The sequence below is a fragment of the Typopeltis vanoorti genome, chromosome 1 (genome assembly GCF_054136105.1).
Source record: "Typopeltis vanoorti isolate ZY-2024b chromosome 1, IOZ_Tvanoo_1.0, whole genome shotgun sequence".
In the NCBI taxonomy this organism is placed as follows: domain Eukaryota; kingdom Metazoa; phylum Arthropoda; class Arachnida; order Uropygi; family Thelyphonidae; genus Typopeltis; species Typopeltis vanoorti.
In genome coordinates this window covers 23,684,711-23,704,725 of record NC_143549.1, presented here as the reverse complement: position 1 = coordinate 23,704,725, position 20,015 = coordinate 23,684,711, and the positions used below count along the sequence as shown (strand labels likewise).

The following is a 20,015-nucleotide window of genomic DNA, read 5'->3' as shown; positions in this document are numbered from 1 at the left end:
ATGTTAAACTAGCACACCCTGAGGTGTATAAGTTCCCTGTGACTTGGACAAACAGGAAAATCATCCACCTGTTATAACATCCACCTGAAAGAACATAACATTTGCTACTATTACTGTGGCAAGTCAGGACTAGCTAACCGTGCTTTGGATACCCCTTCACACAGGATCAGATGGAAGAAAACGCATGTGCTATTTAGAAGTCCTTACAGATCTGAAAGATTATTTTTTAAGTCAACCATGGCCTTGAAGAATTCTCCTAACCTGAACAAATATGATTGCATTAATTCGCCAAAAATTTGGGAGACTTATCTTAAGAGCAACTCCCACATAGCTTTTTTTTTAACATTAGAGAGTGCCAAAATACGACTTTAGATCTTTTATCCTTTACAATTACGGGTATCCCTTGCTTAACGAGATTTTGCTTAATGCGCTGAAATTAATTGCAACAATTCCTTGATATACGCGGCAAGAGTTTGATTAACGTGCCTTTAACCCAGCAGGGTTTGCAGCTGATCTGACAGATACATGCAAAATGTTTAATGCAAATATTCTTACACAATTCAGTGTATAGCTTGGAGATCATGAGTAGCTGTGCATGCATTCATATGTTACGAGTGATATTCCGCATTGTTTTTTGCTGTCAGTTTGATTTAACACATGTTATGTAAAGGTTTGTGATATTTGACAATAAAATACCACGACCTCCAATGTCAGTATAATTTTTTTTATTCTTTGTTCAATAATTTCTAGATTGTAACTGAAAATAAATAAATCATCATGTATTACTGAAATAAAGAACCAAAGGCTTATTTATCATACATGCCCTCTAGATGATGTGCTTTAGATTATGGAAAATACTAAGGAAAGTGATCTGGAGCTTACTCCACCTTTACTACGAGTTGCCCATAAGGTTGATTATGCTTGTATCTGCCGAAACTTTGTTTCTATATATTCTGCACGAAACTCTTGTAGTTTCTATATTCGCCTATGAAATAATGTTAGATTCAGTATCCACTTAATTTTTAATATTTGCAGTGTTTTTTCTTTGTTTTATTGCATTTTAGCATATACTAGTAATGAATGTGTCTCTCAGATATACCGCAACTTGTGCTGCAATTGTTACCGCCGCGAGCTCCGCAGGGTTACATTTACCACACAAATGCAAGCCTCGTGGCATGATTATGATGACATCATTCCTCCTACGAATTATTAATACAGTAATTGATCATTAATGAATTGTAATTTTTATCATTGATTATTAGATTTGATTAACGTGGTAACATCGAGGGATTAATGAACCGTGTTAATCGAGGGGGATCCCTGTATATTGTTTCACTGCATCATCAGATGCAGTGAAATATAAGCAGTTAATAAAACATCTTTTGATAAAAATTGTTTGGCATTGTTAATACCATTAAAAAATAAGTCATGGATATATATAGATAACTATTACACTACCCATGTTACCTTTTAGTAATTTAAATGTTTCTATCATATCCCCTCTTCTCCATCTATCAACCAACCTCTCTGTAATCCACAAGCTCTCAATCTATCAGTGTAAGAAGCATTTTTTACATCACACACCGACTTAGTCACTCTCCTCTGAACACTCTCCATGACTTCCTCATCTCCAAGGAATCCAGGTGACCAGACTTGAGCACAGTAATCCAAATGTGGAAGTATCAAGAGGAATAATAACCTTATCAAAAATAATTCCTTGTAAAGATGAATAATAACCTTTTTATCTATGGATATTAGTGTGTTCTTCAATAACCAAGTAATCCTATGTGCTATCTTGGACACGTTAGCAATGTGCACTCTGAATTTCAAATCCCTATCGACAAACGCTCCCAAGTCCCTATCCTCATCAATCTCTTGGAGTACTGTTGCATCAATGTGATACATAGCTGGTAATCTTTTAATTCCAAACTGCATAACTTTACACTTTTCCACATTGAACTGACATCCATTACCTTTTACCCATTTTTCCAGCTTATTTCATATTGAAAAGAACATGTAAGAAATTTTTAAAGTGAATAAAAGTTGAGCAGCTCTCAGATGTGAACTATAGACTAAAATACGTAAACATTATTCAAGGAAAAATGAAGAGTTTGAGAACAGGGCCAAATCTTGGAGATTCAATGGCAAACCCTGAAGAAAACATTGATTGATTCAGTCAGAGAGGCATTTGGTGAGATTGTCTGCAAGGATAGAAAAATCAGAACTCCATGGTAGACACAGGAAGAGGCAGGGAAGAAAATGAAGAAAGCATATCAAAAGTTGCTGGCAAATAGGTCAGTTTGTGCTCTTAGAGAATAGAGATAAATGTAAGAAAGACACTGTGTAAAACTTAATAAATAAAATTCATAGGAAGTCTTTGGCAAGAACATAGAAAATAAATATCAAGAAGGTGGCAAGATATTCTTGAGATTGTTGAAGAAGCTCAGAAATGGAAGAAAGTGTGCAGCAAAAGGAATTAGAGACGATAAAGGTGACATGAAACCTGGAGAAAAAGATATCCTTGATGTGTTGAGTAACTATTTGAAAAATTGTTAAATGAAACAGTCAGTAACAATGCAGTGGTAAAAAAAAACACCGACTAGGCATTCAATCAGGAATACATATCCATAAGTAGAAAAAGGCATAAAAAGCCTGAAATGATGTGGAGAGGAGGCAGCTGGAGTAGATGATATTCAAATGATTAGAGTACAGCTCTCATAGTACCCATATATAAAAAGGGAAATAAAACAATGTGAGAAAATTACAGAGGTATTTCTCTACTGAGCGTTCCTGGTAAGATTTATGCAAGTATACTTGAGAAATGGTTGAGAAGGATTGTGGAAGAGAAGCTTGCTGAAGATCAAGCTGGATTCATGCCAAATATGGGCTGTGGGGATGAGATTTTCACTTTACGACAAATAGTTTAGAAATCATGAGAATATAACAATGATCTGTATTAGTTTTATAGATCTGGAAAAGGCACATGACAAGGTGCCAAGAGAGAGAAGCTATTCGAATGCCACATTTGTATGGTGGTGTCAATGAGTCATTATAGCAAGCAATGCTTAGTCTTTGAGTTTTAAGTCAGCAGTTAGAATTGAAAGAAGTACAGGAAGATGGTTTAATGTTAAATCTGCTGTCAGATGAGGATGTACATTATCCCCTCTGTTATTCATTAATTATATGGATCACATTATGAAGAAAAGTGATATTAAACCTGATATCAAAATTGGAGATGTTAATGTCAGCTCTTTGCTTTATGCGGATGATGTTATACTTCTAAATAAATCCGCTACAAGTCTGCAAGATTCTCTGACTAAATTGAATAGCTGTTTTAATAGATATGGTATGAAGGTCAGCAATAACAAGAAAAAACACAGTGAAAATAGGCAGAAGCACTGAAAATATCCTTCTCTCTGCTCAACCAATGCACATCATTATAATAAACCACATTAAATAATAATATTTGTTTAACCGATCAAGTGTTGATCAATATTTAATTAATTAACTGGACCAACTAGTTTCGCCACATTTATCTGTTGGCTTCTTCAGGGCACTAACATATAGGTTTAAACACTCTCATAATTATGCGTAACTGCAAAACTGACTAGAATAATTACAAATGAAATAGTATCGAACGTGAGTGAAACACGTATCGCGTGCACAAGATCAGCTAGCTGTTGCTGAGGAACCTTATGTAGTTTGTATTAAAGTTCATTTCTTCCGTTTTTAAGGCTCTGATTAGGGTTTTCCATATCTCTGGCAGTATTAGGCCTTGATTTCTGTTAAGGTTCACAGTAGAACGGGCGACTGTGGCTGCTTCTTTGAACATTCTTGAATGGTAATCTTCCTCTAAGTAGGGGGAACAGCTTTTGTCCCACTCGATGACATGGTTAGTTGTGGAGAAATGAGACGATAGCCCAGAAATGTCCTGTCTGTTGTTTTTGACATAGCCAATGTGCTCCTTTTGCCTGATTTCGAGGCTTCTCGAAGTCTGTCCGATGTAATTAGAGCCACATGAGCATGGAATATTATAGACTCCAGCATATTTGTAGAAAGGATGGTTGTCTTTTGGAGATCTTAGTGGTTTACGAATAGTATCTATAGGTTGAAATGCTACTCTTATTTTGTGTTGTTTGAGGAGATTGGCGAGCTTGTTGGAGATGCCACTTACATACGGAATTGCTATCGTTTTTATATATTGAATCTCTTCTTGTTCTCTTTGTGGTGGTTCAGAGAAAAGGATTTTATTGACTAGTCTTCTTGGATAGCCGTTCAAGTACAGATTGTTGGAAATAAATTTTAACTCATCTTGAAGGGTCTTGTTGTCCGTTGAGATGCAAATAGCTCTTTTCTTTAACATGTGTATAATGCTGAGTTTATGTGATATGTGGTGAGAGGAGTTAAAATGTAGGTAGCGACCTGTACTGGTCGGTTTTCTGTAGACCGGTAGATTTAAACTGCCATCAGTTTGTTTTTTGATTAAGATGTCTAAAAACGGAAGTTGTTTTTCTCTTTCAAGTTCCAGAGTGAATTTAATAGAATGATGGAAAGCGTTGATCTTTTTGAGAAAATCATATATGTCATCTTTGTTGTTGTTCCATATGATGAAGATATCGTCCACGTATCTAAACCAAATTTTAGGTCTAGGAAAAATTTGTGATAGGATTTTGTTTTCTAAGTCTTCCATGAAGAGGTCAGCACATGAAGGTGAGAGTGGGCTTCCCATTGCCAAGCCTGTTAACTGTTGATAGATTTTATTTTTCCAAGAAAAATAATTGGAGTTTAGGCAGTGAGCAAACAATACGGTTATATCTTGTGGGAATAAGGTACTTAAGATGTCACTGACCTCTACTACGGGAACGTTTGTAAAGAGAGAGGTGACATCTAAGCTGGCTAGAAGATCATTATCTGATATCTTGATGTTTTTTAGCTTTTCTACGAAATGTCCAGAGTTTTTGATGTGACTCTCTGAGTTGTGGATGTATTGCTGTAGGAGTTTCGAGAGATGTTTTGACAATAAGTAGGTGGGCGAGTTGATTGCATCAACGAATGGGCGTAAAGGAATACCCTCTTTGTGCACTTTTGGAACTCCATAGAGTCTCGGAGTTAAAGGATGCATCGATTTTAGTTTTTTAATCAAGTCTTTTGGCCAGTTAGATAAATTGCGTAGTAATTCGTTGGTATCATTGTGATTTTTTAATGTTGGATCTTTTGCTAAAAGATGGTAAACAGACAAGTCAGAAAGTAGATGGTTAACTTTGTCTTCATAGTCCTTTGAGTTCAGTATCACAGTACTGTTTCCTTTATCTGCTTTAAGTACTGTGATGTCTTTGTTGTTTTTTAAATCACGAATAGTTCTTTTATCCAGTGATGAGAAGTTTTGTTTTGTGGAATAGGGTGCGGAAAGTATTATGCAACTTTTCATCGAGTGGGACAAAAGCTGTTCCCCCTACTTAGAGGAAGATTACCATTCAAGAATGTTCAAAGAAGCAGCCACAGTCGCCCGTTCTACTGTGAACCTTAACAGAAATCAAGGCCTAATACTGCCAGAGATATGGAAAACCCTAATCAGAGCCTTAAAAACGGAAGAAATGAACTTTAATACAAACTACAGAAGGTTCCTCAGCAACAGCTAGCTGATCTTGTACACGCGATACGTGTTTCACTCACGTTCGATACTATTTCATTTGTAATTATTCTAGTCAGTTTTTATTCTTGTCAGTTTTGCAGTTACGCATAATTATGAGAGTGTTTAAACCTATATGTTAGTGCCCTGAAGAAGCCAACAGATAAGTGTGGCGAATATAGTTGGTCCAGTTAATTAATTAAATATTGATCAACACTTGATCGGTTAACCAAATATTATTATTTACTATTTATGATCAAGAAAACAACCTTCATAATTAACCACATTTATGACGATTCAATTCTCATGCCCTAATAATGTTGCTGACAGTCACAATAATTTTCATGGCATTCTCAAATCCAATAATTTTCAAGCACAAATTCTCCTGGTGGATTAAACAGTGGTAATGGATGAAATCTTTTCCTTCTAGTTCTGGTTCTTTCCGTAGCAGTGCAACAAACCCTTTGTTCTATCCCACCATAGCAGGGGCACCATTAGTTACCACACCCTCGAGGTTGGTTAAGTTGAGTTCGAAATGCTGGAACGTTTTCTTGGTGGTTTCAAGAACATCCGTGCCTTTCGTCGTTACCTTCATAGGTACAAGGGCTAGCAGTTCTTCTGTCACACTGAATTGTTGATCAATGCCATGGACAAAGATAGCTAATTGTGCTGCATCCTTCACATCTTGTGCTCTCATCTAAAGCAAGTGAATATTATGTAAATTTGGATGACTGTTTTTTTAAAGTTTCTTCAATGTCATTGGCAAGTTCTTCGACACATTGTGCTACAGTTACCCCCAGACAAACTCGGTTGTTTAAAGGCTTTCTTATTATTTGGGCACAGAATATCGCCCAGCAGCGATGAGACACTCTTTCACAAACTCTCCATCCAAGAAGGCTTTTGATTTTTTTTAGCAATTATTTCGGTTATTACATAACTTACTTTGATGCACAGTTTGCTCTCTTCCCTCTACCTTTTAAACGTGCCTTGCTAGCATTTTAAATCAATTTGGAGACAGTTCACTTTGTCCACACGAGCCACCCTTGAAGGTGATCGAAATTGGATGCATGCTTTCTCGTATTGTCGTTTTATACTGTTTTCTTTTGACAATGACTCATGAAAAATTAAACGCACTGGCTTATCGTCAATTGGCACAAAAAAGTACAAATTGGTCCACTTTTCATTAAAAACCTGACGAGAATCACTTGATTTATGCTTCTTACTCATTGACACCATAGTGATGGAAGGCGGAACCCAAAAAACGATCCAAAATGGCCGTTAAGTTATAATCCACTGAATATATCTCACACTAATGAAAAAAGTACGGCAATATAAAACCACAGTAGGCTATGGCTGACAGGACGAACCTGCGTGTGCTGCTTATACACGAATATCACACTGTTCACGACTGACTGTGGATGAGATCCTCTTGTATTTATATGAAAATAACAAAGTATCGAGAGGCTTTGAGATGTATCTGGAAGGCACTAGACAGAACACTTGAATGAACTACTGCTTCAGCCATTAGTACTAGTACTTAAGTATCACTTGGTGCTCGTAGATGGCTGAAGAAGCATCTCTATTTAATATTTATTTTTATAGGATTTTATGTGACGTATGAAATGCACAGTGTTCCGTTCCTTGTGAATCTGGAAAGCATCTTACAATTCTAAATACGGCAGTATAGCTTAATAGCCTGCAGGCTTCATTGAAATTATTTTTTATTTAATCGCGTTTTAATGTTGAGTAGTTATTTTTTCAAAATGTGTGGCGGGCCACGGCAAAGAGCTCCGCAGGCCATGCGTTGAAGACCCCTGCCCTAGAGGGTGTTTCCCGAAATGATGAATGGAGAAATCTCACCGGATAAAGTGGGATCGTCTGGATATATTGAATAAGGACTCATAGACCAGCATGCCCACAGAGGGATATTGAATGGATGGCAAGGAAAGTGACCCTCAGGACCATTAGCTGGATCTGATTTCTTCTTTTGATTATTCTGAGCAAGACTACTTTCATTTATCCTATTTGGTATCACTCTCTTTTGACCAACTATTCATATTAGAGGTTTAATGGAATATTAACAGCACTGAGAAAGGATTAAAACTAATTTTAATACTTCCAATATTTCGTCTCCGTCACAGAGACATCTTCGGGGTTTACAAAAACTTTTTGTAACAACACACACACAAATACAATACAAAGTGAAACTAAAGTCCTATCTAGGTGGTGTGCCTTCTATGGGCATTTGCAGGTGTCCTAGGGTGTAAAGAGGGATCTCTGATAATTAAAGTTTCCCATCCTATTAAAACTCTGACCAATGGGGCCCACAATCTTTGTTCCAGAACAGGTTAGAACAACACACAGTTCTTACATATGCAAACACGATTGTGGTCAATCTGGCCTTGCAGACCATGTTTTGGATACATCCGACAAGATCTCCTGGGGAAAAAACTACCATGCTCCACCATAGTAAATTCAAAAAAGAAAGACTATTCTTTGAATCTGCATCTGCACTCAGGAATCAACCTAATTTAAACAAATACGTTTGCATTAAACTTACCAAAATTTGGGAAACTTTAATTATCAGAGATCCCTCTTTATATCCAAGTCCACCTGCAAATGCCCATAGAAGGTGCACCACCTAGATTGGACTTTAGTTTCACTTTGTATTGTATTTGTGTGTGTGTGTTGTTACAAACTGTGTTTGTAAACCCCAAAGATATCTCTGTGATGAAGACGAAATATTGGAAGTATTAAAATTAGTTTTAATCCTTTCTCAGTGCTGTTAATATTCCATTAAACCTCTAACAAGAATGCTATTAAAGTATTTGATCACATGGATAGGATAGGTATGACTCTTTAGCCTTGGTCAGCCACATACTTAAGAGAAAGTAACACTGAAATCACAACCTGGTCCTAAGTTGGGATTCCTTGATAGTCCAGCTCCCTATCTGGATTAAAATAACATTACTCTGAATCTCATAAAGGAAAAAATTACTGGTGGATCTTTTCTGTGATAACTGAAGAAAGGGACAATGATATTTGGGACATGGAATGCATGGAGTCTAAATGATAACTATCATCATAAATTCCTGACATGTACCCTCAAGGGGGTGTACAGGATATGAATGTACTACATGAATAACTTACATCATTATTAACTTCCTATCAACAATTTTCCTCCAAATCAATCTGTCACCTTTCGAGACTCCAACATTATCACATCTTATATTTTTTCTTCTAAGGCTTTTTACTGTATCAATCCACTATATCTAGGTCTTTTTCCTGCCAACCTGGCAGAGAACAGTTGTTCTGCTAATCTTTTCTCTCCCATTCTGTTTGTAGAATGTGTATGTAGATGTTATAGAACTAATCTGAGATTACTTCTATAACATCTACATACACATTCCTGGATGCTAACAATGTCAAGTTCATTCCTAATATCCTTGATTTTTAATATGATAGTCATTGATACTATCTGTTCTCACTCCTAATCTTTCTCAGGTCTGTCATATCTGCAGTCTCTAATCTTATGTGAGCAGTTCTTCTCCAGAATGATGCATGTGAAGTTCATGACAAGAACTCAGATTACAGACCAACATCTCGAGAATGAATACTCTGCGTATAGCGACTTCCACATTGATGCCAACATCGACACGCTGGTCAAGGAAAAACATTGCCAAGTTGCCCATTGACATTGTAAAAAATTAATGTTTTCTTCATTAAATTATCTTTTTTTCAAGTATGTATTTACTTATCATGAACTCGATTTCTACCTACACTCTTAAAGCTGAGCTTGTTTATTTTTATAGGATTTTATGTAAAGTATCAAATGCACAGTGTTCCCTGTGAATCTGGAAAGCATCTTACAATTCTAAATACTGCAGTATAGCTTAATGGCCCGTAGGCTTCATTGAAATTTTTAATGTGGCCCGCACTATCTGAAAGGTTGAAGTGCCCTGCTCTAGGAATTACAAGCTCCATTAGAGTATTTAAAATGTACTTTTACATTTTAAATAGAGGCTGTGTGGATGAGATTTTCACTTTACAACAAATAGTTTAGAAATCATGAGAATATAACAAAGATCTGTATTGAGTTTAGTAGATCTGGAAAAATCATATGACAAGATGCCAATAGAGAGAAGCTATTCAAAATGCAACAGTTTTATGTTATCAGTGGGGCATTATATCAAGCAATACTTAGTCTTTATTTGAGTTGTAAGTCGGTAGTTAGAATTGAAGGAAGGATAGGAAGATGGTTTAATGTAAACCTCCTTACCGGCCAATGTGGATGAAATAGTGACACCAAATTGCACTTCTTATTCATGTCATTCAATGGGTTTTAGAGCTTCGTATCCAGATTTAGCTCGACGTCTATAGACGTTGTGTGTAGATTTTTGACAGCAGATTTAACCCCCAGTTGGGGAGGTTAAATCTGCTGTCAAACAAGGATTCTTGTAGAAAGGCTTATACGTTGGGAACACATGACTATTAAATTTTTTCAGGAATTTACAACGTATACTGGAATATTAATTAAAAGAAACTTTAATAAATACTTCCTATATTTCGGCAATGTCATATTGCCATCTTCATTGGGAACATACAACTATGACACATGCATGTAGGTGTTATTTTCCAGTCAGTATTCCAGTATACGTTGTAAATTCCTGAAATAATTTAATAGTCAAATGAGCATGTACATTATCCCCTCTGTTATTCATTATTTTTATGGGTCACATTATAAAGGAAAGTGGTGGTATTAAATCTGATATCAAAATTGGAGATGTTAATGTGAACTCTTTGCTTTATGTGGACGATGTTATACTTCTAAATAAATCTGCTACAAGTCTGCAAGATTCCTTGACTAAATGTTGTAATAGATAGGGTTTGAAGTCAGCAATAACAAGACAATGACGTCGAAAATATCAACTGCATTATGAATGGAGAACCTATAGAACAAATAAAACATTTCAGGTACTTAGGCATGATTTTTAGTGAAGATGGTAAATTGAATATGGAAATAGACAACAGAATCAACAAAGCGTATATTGTAGGAAGTCAACTGAATAAATTTATATAGAATAAGAGTGAAATTAGTTAAAATACTAAATTTGCTGTATACAATGCAGTGTTTGAGCCAATTTTAAGTTATTGACTTTTACCCCCCCCCCCCCCCCGACACAGGCAATGAAAAAGTTAAACATAGGTTTTCATATATGTTTATTAACAAAGTAGTATTACAGTAAAAAATAAAAGGAATACATATACACTTATATGTTGTTAACAAAGTAACAGAATAGTTTTATAGAGCAAAATAGAAATAAAAATTCTAAATTTCAGTCCTGAAGGTAAGCTAATTATTATGGCAGACTGAAGTAGCAAGCATCTAAAACCCTAACATTAACCCTTGTAACTTCAACTGCATGTGTGCTAGCATCACATTAACTAGATTTTGTTTTGCATTAATTGTGACTTTGTACTGTTGTACAATTCACACTAAATCAAATATCGCATTTATCATGACCTACCTCTATTTTTTTGCTGCTGTCAGTTGACATATTGTCCAACTGAAAGAATAGCCAATATGACTGAATAATCATACAAAATGAAGGGCAACAGTTATGATTGCAGTTTGCTATTCTGCCTTCTATGTACATGTCGTATATTCTTGTTTTTGGAAGATCCATTAGTGCCCAAGGTGAAATTCTCTTCTTTTAATATTCTCTTTTAGCATTAGTATAAAAGCCTCCGTAGCTCAGTTGGTATAGATGAAGCCCTTTGGTCGTAAAGACCTGGGTCGATTCCTGTCAGTGACATGAGGAACCTTTATCTGGTCTCTTTCAATATTTCAATTCAAGACTAGCTAACTCACCTTTCAAGGTGAGTTAGCTGGTCTTAGATGGAGGTAGGGGTTTTTTTCACCCGGAAACTCTGGTTTTTCATTTCCCAGAACAGCAAACTGGCTTTGTGAACACACAGACACACATCTGTATACAACATAGGACACGCCGAGAGGCATAAGGCTTAACCACCTTATCCTCAGGATGGGTACGGTTTGGAAGGGCCAAGGGCAGCTCCGTAACAGGCCACTAGGCCTAATACGTAAAAGGAAGAAGCAGCATTAGTATCTGCAATTTTGATAGATCAGTTATACTTAAGCAGTTGAAGTAGACATGGTCATTTTATTTTGGGTTGAATTGAATTTACTTTCTGTTATGATCTTATCTTTAAGATGAAGAAATATTTGAATAAATATTTAATGCCTAATATTTATTTAATTTTGTGTTTCTTTTCTGTTATTTTAATATGCCACTTGTTAGCTGTATGTGATTGATTGAATGTTAAGCTCTTATGACATTAATTCTGTGAAATTTATATAACTCTTAATCGTAACTCTCTCATTCTGTAATTAGTTACAGAAGATAGGTCTACTCTAACTACCATGACATCAGCTCAAAAGTCAGAAGAAGAAGAAGAGAAAGAAAATTTAATAGTAAAGCAACACCTAAAATTAGCAGTAGAGGTATGCTTTTTGAAATTACTGTAGTTAGTTGTGGAACTATTCTTATGTGTCAAAATAACTAAGTATCTGCATATACTAATAAAATGTAATGTTCGGATAATGAAATGCTATCATTTAAGTACATTGCTTATAAGTAATGTAATGAATGGTTTGATGTTAAATTTTTATCCCACTAAAAGACTGATTTCAACTTTCATAAAGATATGATCAGACTTGCTCAGTGTTTAAAATCAATCCAATTGGGGTGGTGGGGGAGTACCTGATGTCTGCCTACTCCATGCTATATGAGACATTTCAAGGATGTCTTTTGTTGACAAACTTCTTTAACACGAAGTTCCTCAGTTTGAATTGTGAAACAACGTGTAAAGAGTGTGAGCAAAATAACGTTCAGTCTATTTTTCACCTTTTTTTTAAATTATCATCCTTTCAGGGATTTAGGTCCAGTGGTCTCTTCCAGTCTCATTCCATCTTTTTTTTTTCTTGGCTGTCCCTGGTTCTATATTCTCAATCTGGGTAGTATCTGAGTTTTTTTTTTTTTTTTTTTGGGTAGCCTTGAGCTGTCCAGTCTTTCAGTGTGTTCAATCCACTTCTTTCGGTATCTGTATACTTTGTGTAATACTGAGTCTGTTGTTAATTCTTTTTGTATTTCTGTCCTTTTTTTTTGTCCCATATAGTATCGCCTGCTGTCCTTTGTGCGAATTTTATTTCTCCATTTTGTATTATTTTTCTTCTTCATTGTTTATGGTTCATAATTTGACAAGACGTTCTTGTGTAGAGAAAGCCTTGCGAAAAATTTATAAACTGTTATTCTTGTATGCTTTTAAACTTGATTTGGTTTAAAAATATTAGTGATCAATGTCAGCTTCTTTTGTATATGAAACAGAACATCCAAGGTATTTGAAGCAGTTTAATTTGGCTAAAATTTTATTTTTGATCATGATTTTAATTCTGATTGCAGATGGACCCTAAAAAGCAGTGATTTTTATTTTGTCTGTTAATATTTTCAGACAATATTTTTTTGTTTGTTAATAAAATACTGAGTCAATGCATGATCATCTTTTTTGAAGGTCATATTGTTCTTCACAAAGTTTATCCTCTACATATAATTTAAGTTTTGAAGTAAAATATTCATGTATATAACTTATAATAGTATTCAAGAGACTTATTCCTCTCTAGTTTTCACGAAGGCAATAAGTGCAATCGTGGATTCAATATATTGGAAAGATAATTGCCTTATTCCAACTCTGGGATTTTTCCTTGCTGCCAGATATTGTTAAATACAGGAAAACCTTGCCTAATGCAATTATTTAATCCATCAATTAATCATGCGTGCTAAGCGAAATTGCATTAAGCAAATACAATAAACAAACAATAGGAATAATTATAATTCATCCATCACTTAGTGTAAATTTGAAAAAGAATACGGTATAAGCTATATTAGAGAATAAAATCATAAGTTAATAAAAATTTAAGCAATTGATTTTTATTATGTCTAAACATTTGATTCGGCTACTTTTTTACAAAAAAAATTAAGTAAAGCTGTTTGAATCGTGCTCAACTTTTTTCATGCTGTCATGCAATTTGTGATAACTGGCAATCGATTTATCAAGATTTTGGCAGTCTAGAAGCTTTGTTCCATATCAGGATCAAACAAAATTTCCTTAGCATGCTAATGTGATTAAAAACTAGCTCAAGTTTTTTTGCAGTTAGCTTCTTAGTCATAACATTCTCTTCTTGTTCATACTCCTCATTTTCTTCATAAGCATGCTGTTCTTCTAGTTTAAGGAGATCATTCTCTCTTAACTGTTCTGAATGGGAATCGAGCAAGTTTCTCACATCTTCATTACCCAATTCATTAAATCCAAATTCTTTTCCAATTGTGCTAATTTCTTCAATAATATTAGATTTTGGATTTTGTGCAAGATAAATTGACATAGGCTTGAATTTAAAGCCTATGCATTGCCTCCTAATAAAAATAAAAGACGATCTTTAGATACTTTGTATCTGGTTTAGATGCTTCAGTTTTTAGCTTGGAAAGTTTTTGTTGGCATACGCTTCCAAAAGAGACCAGTTTCGTCACCATTGAGTATTTGCTGATCATCATAATCACCCTCCTGAATTATCCTTTGCAATTGTTCAGGAAACTTGGCTGCAGAATCTTTATCAGCACTAGCTGCATTCTTGCAGATTCTATAAGCATGCAGCTTATAGAATCAGCTGCAACTTTCCTTATTCTTTGTATTCTTTGCTCTTATTTAATATAACCCAAACTGTAGACTTGCTGTATTCCAGGTCTCACACAGTCATTGTTATCCAGCTTGATTTTTAAATTTCTCAAACTATCCTAAACTTGCAGTAAAACTTTCACATTCCTCTTGAAATTTGGTCTCTTCCAATGAGGTAAAAATATTGAGAGCTTTTGCTTGAATATTCCCTGTACTAAGAGGTTTTTTCTTATTTTGGTTATAATCCTCAATCCAGAGTGATAGAAGATGCTCTATCTCAATCATTAAATCGCTTCTATTTTGGGTGATCTGCATGCTTATAGCATCAGTAGCAACTTTCCTTGTTCTTTGTATTCTTTGCTCTTATTTAATATAGTCCAAACTGTGGACTCGCTATATCCCAGGTCTCGCACAGTCATTGTATTACTAGCATCACTTAGATGTCTCATAATGACTTCCAGCTTTTCTGCTCGCTGTAGAATGGTGGCGAAAAAAATTCGCGCTAACTGATTATTGCACATATCGAATTCGCATTAAGTGAAGTTTTCCTGTAATTAGAAGTCATTTACTGAATAGGATGTCTGCATCTAGGAAGTTTTTGGTACGAATTATTGAAACCAAATTGTAATATAAGGAGTTTATTGAAAAATAAACAATTAAAACCTGGCAAGCTCATGTGTCGTAAGACTTACATCATCAAGGGTAGTGGTACCTAAAAGTTTTGCCCAACAAGAACCTATTAACAATTAACTACATATACTAGATGTTTTGATAACTTCACAACTGTTAAATATAATTGATTAACCAGAATACAAATGATAAATTTATTTTATTATTTAAATTTTTGATGAAAGCAGACTATTGATGTAAAAATTAAGCTTTGATTTTTATTGCATTGTGTTGTGATCCTAAGTATTTGTGAGGCTTCTTTAAATTTTCTTGTGAAACAGTTCTTATCAATATATGAAATTTTTGTTTGTTTCCAGAGTACTTGATGGCCAGTAGTGGTTGTGTGAAATGCCAGCCCTATACTCTCTACTTTTTTCGATGTCTTTTATGTGTTCAGACATGTGGATCTTTCGTGCCCGTCCTGTTGGGCTTATTATAACAAATGCCACAAGAGCAATGAATCTCATAGATGCCTGGTTTTTTCATGGGATGATGTGGAAGTTTTGGTGAATGTAAGAATTTGATATTCTTTGTGAAGGTAAAAAAAAAAAAAAAAAAAAAAAAGAAGCCACTTTTATGTTGTAATCACAGAGCAATGCAGCTACTTTGTCCATGACATTTTTGATGCAAGGCAGCATGATTGCATTTTGAAATCTATTTAAGTAAGGGAGTTACAGGAGGTGTAACAAGAATTTTACTGATTGTCTTGGGTTCAAAACATTAAGTGCTAGGTTCTGTTTCATGTAGTGCAGTTCTTCATTCCTTTTAATTGGTGTTCTTGATGTGTTGTATGCCCTGTCTCATAAAGGTTTAATTATGCCTATCTTTTGCAGTGGATGGTGGTGTGAAGCGGCATTTGCCAGCAAAGGTTGGTTGATTGGTAGAGCCTCTGCTACTAATGGCTCGCAAAAAGTTAAGCAAGTTTGAGCATGGTTAGCAGTTGGAAGGGATCAATCATTCGATGCTGTTGGCACAATCTCCCTTGATGAGTCTTTGGACTCCCTGGAGGTGTCGCATAATAATTTAAAAATCTTCCTGTTGTGGTAGGTTTTCTGTATATAGAGAAGGATAACCTTTTTTCCTCTTCATTCATTTACTTTGATAGGGATTCATTGTAAGATCTCTTTCCAGGTTTGCTATGAAGTTATCCCAACAACAGTTGCAAGAAATATATTATTTATTTATTAAGTTTATTTTATTTAAAATTTGTATTGATTTTAATTCATCATCATCAAATACCTTCAAGGGATGTACAGGATATGATAGTACTACATGAAAAATTTACATCATTATTAACTTCCTATCTACAATTTTCCTCCAAATTAGTCTGTTACTTGTCAAGACTCCAACATTATCAGATCTTATATTTCTATCATCTAAGGAACTTTGTACCGTATCAATCCACCTATATCTTGGTCTTCCTCTGGGTCGTTTTCCTTGCCCATTCTGTTTAATTGACCATACCACCTGAAATTAGCTCTGCTAACGCATTCCTCGATGCTGACAATGTCAAGTTTTCCTAATATCCTCATTTTTAATATGATATTGCCATTGATGCCATCTGTTCATGCCTGTAATCTTTCTCAGGACACTCCTATCTGCGGTCTCTAGTCTTTGGTCAATAGTTTTACTTCTGACCCAGCTCTCAGATCCATAAGTTAAAACTGGTTTGAACACTGTCTTGTATATAGCTAATTTATTGTTCCGACTAATTTCTATCTTATTCCATATGAGTTTATTCAATTAACTTCCTACCAAACCAGCTTTGTTGATTCTGTTGTCTATTTCCATATTTAATTTACCATCTTCACTAAAAATTGTGCATATGTAGCTGAAATGTTTTACTTGTTCCACAGGTTCCCTGTTCACAATGCAGTTGATATTTTCAACAATTCTACCTATTTTCAATGTCTTTGTCTTTTTATTTGCTGACCTTCATACCATATCTATTACAGCAGTTATTCAATTTAGTCAGGGAATCTTGCAAACTTGTACCAGATTTATTTAGAAGTATAACATCATCTGCATAAAGCAAAGAGCTGACATTAACATCTCCAATTTTGATATCGGGTTTAATACCACTTTTCTTCTTAATGTGCTCCATATAGATAATGAATAAGAGAGGGGATAATGTACATCCTTGTCTCGCACCAGATTTAACATTAGACCATCTTCCTGTACTTCAATTCTAACTGCTGACTTGCAACTCAAATAAAGACTAATGCACCATCGACACCATTTAACTGTAGTATATTGAATAGCTTCTCTCTTGGCATCTTGTGATATGCCTTTTCCAGATCAGCAAATCTTAAATATAGATCTTTGTTATATTCTCATGCTTTCTTAACTATATTTCTGTATATTCTCTGTTGCATCTGCTAGGAATGATGATTTCTTCTTTTCCTGGACTATCCCTCTTTATCTTCTAGAGTTCATATTGATGTTCTGAATTTTATATCCTTGCAAACAATTTTACCACGTCTCCTTCTTTGAATTGGTGTTTTCTTGAGATGATCCACCAGGTTTTCATTTGGTTCTTGTTTTCAAACTCTTTCAATATTTGTTCATTAATATTTATATATTTAAGTATGTAATCACCTCTGAAAGCTATTTAACTTTGACACATTTTAAAACCTGTGTACTTTCCTTTTCAATATGATGTTGATGTGCATTTTTATCCTGCTCAGACTAAATAATGATTACTTCCTATTTCAAATCCCTCTGTAAACCAGTCTGAAGATATCACTTTTTGCAGTAACATAATTACTAAGCCTGTTCTTATTTCTTGTCTTCTTCCATGTGAATTTGTTTTTATGTTATGATTGTAATAACAACTAGTCCATATCCTGACCAGAAATTCATCATATATATATATATTATTGGTTTTCTCTTTTTTCCAAATTTTCCCAAAATATTTTGTATCTGGTATTCATTTTCTGCCCTGCTGTTTAAATTGTCAACAAGAGCCAGCTTCATTTTCTTTGTCAGCTGTCCCCTCTATTTGAAAAGAAAAAAAAGTATTTTTTCTTCTTAGACCATTATGCAGAATCATAGGTGTAAATTGTCTAATTGTCCAGTTTCCTATTTTAAAATTTTCACAATATCGGAAATTGAGATCTTATGGTATGTTATTGTAGAAGTTTATTTTCTTGTGACTTTTAAAATCATTTGAGAGTTAGATGTTTGAAAAAAAGAAAAAGTTGTTCATCACAAAAACATGGAAATTCAAGGTGCTGTGGAGGGATGTTGAAATACATGTACACAAATGCCAGAAACATCAGTAATAAAGGGTAGATGTTTTTGGCATTGAACAAACCTGGTCAATAATTATTGACCTCAGTGAGACTTGATTGACAAATGTAAGGGTATTGTATTTTCAGGGAGATAGAGGAAATAGGATGGATGTTGCTGATGATATCCAAATAACTGAACTAGCCTAATCAGCAGGATTTCAGGAATTAGAGAGATGGTTTGTTTTAGGTTATCTGGAGTGAAATTGTGACCAATAGGACCAAATTTACTGTTCATTGCTGCTATAGACTGGGGGGAGGGGGTGCAAAGAAAGATGTTGGCTCTGTGAATTCATGGATTAGCAGTGAGTGACCTCTGCTATGGAGACAAATTTAAGAGAGGATAGGATACATAGCAATTTATGGGGACATAGATTTCTATCTTGTTTTAGATAATTAACCTGAGGGATAATTATCTAAAACAGCATATGATGGAGCTCCCAGGTTTGAGAGTGCTGAATCTGGTAGTATAATGAAGATGTATTTAGAACTCAAGTATACATTCTGTCTCTGATCAAGGAAAGTTAATCATGTGGAATTCTGAGATGAGAATAGTGATTTGGGAAAACACCAAACTAACGATTTAATACAAAATTAAGTGGCTCAGCGAGATTAAGTGAGAGAAGTGATAAGACTATATTCTAAGTCAGGAAGATAACTCATCAATTTCCTGATGCGTACCCTCAAGGGGTGTTCAGGCTACTATGACAGCACTACATGATTAAGTATATTATTACCAATCTATCTACAATTTTCCTCCAAATTAGTCTATTACTTATCAGCACTTCAATATTGTATCTAAGTTTTCTTTCTTCTAAGGCACTTTCGACTAAATCATCCTCCCCCTTACCACCCATATCTTGGTCTTACCTCTGGATCTTTCCTCTGTCATCTTGGCATCAAATGCTAATTTTTTCTCTCCTATTCTGTTGACCATAAGTGAAAACAAACCAAGGTGGTGTTAAATGGAGAAAGAGCATCATAAAGCAGAAAAACGGGAAAAAATAATAAATTCAGTTTTTCTGACTCTGGTTTTGTAAAAGTAAATGTGATGCTTCATTGTTTGGCTAGTTCATTTTTTTTTTTTTTTGAAAATTGCGATTTCATATCTTTTTTACTCACCAGAAACTGGAAAAATAATTAAGGTGCATTCCTCCTAACACATTTCGATTTTCTGATGCCATTTTAGAACACTGACCACCACTCTTTTCTCATTTAATTTTTCAAAGTAATCACTACAGATATCAAGAATATCTTTCAGTTTTTAAATTGCAGCATGGTTTGTTTTGATCATCTTCTCCTACTTTATATCTCTTTAATGAATACCATATAGCCAGTCCATTTTAAAGGCTGATTATATTCAGCCTTTGCAATTACCAGTTGACATGTAAATAATTATTTAAAACCATTTGTTGTAACTTAAATATCAACCAACCATGCAAAAATGTATAAAATGCCTTGGTAAGAGAACTCAAAATTATCATATTTTATATATTTACATTGTGATTGACTTGGTTTAATGACATGTTTATAATTATTAACTGACTAAGTCAAACACCAAGAAAAATATAAGAGATTTAATAACGTTTCACCTGATGAAGTCACAGTTTAGAACAAGTAGTAATTGTGAATTGAAATGGAAATAGTGTGTGTTTGAAATGAAAGAGCATTAGAACATA

At 34.7% G+C, this 20,015-nt stretch overlaps 1 protein-coding gene across 1 annotated transcript in view; it reads left to right on the top strand.

The window, feature by feature from the left end:
- The window catches only part of HUWE1 (HECT, UBA and WWE domain containing E3 ubiquitin protein ligase 1), a 1,068,888-nt gene that overhangs the window by 781,889 nt on the left and 266,984 nt on the right, over positions 1-20,015 (top strand). Inside the window, exon 75 of the mRNA XM_090396304.1 lies at positions 12,043-12,152. Coding sequence (XP_090252430.1) covers positions 12,043-12,152 — 110 coding nt within the window. The remainder of the gene's footprint in view (positions 1-12,042; positions 12,153-20,015) is intronic.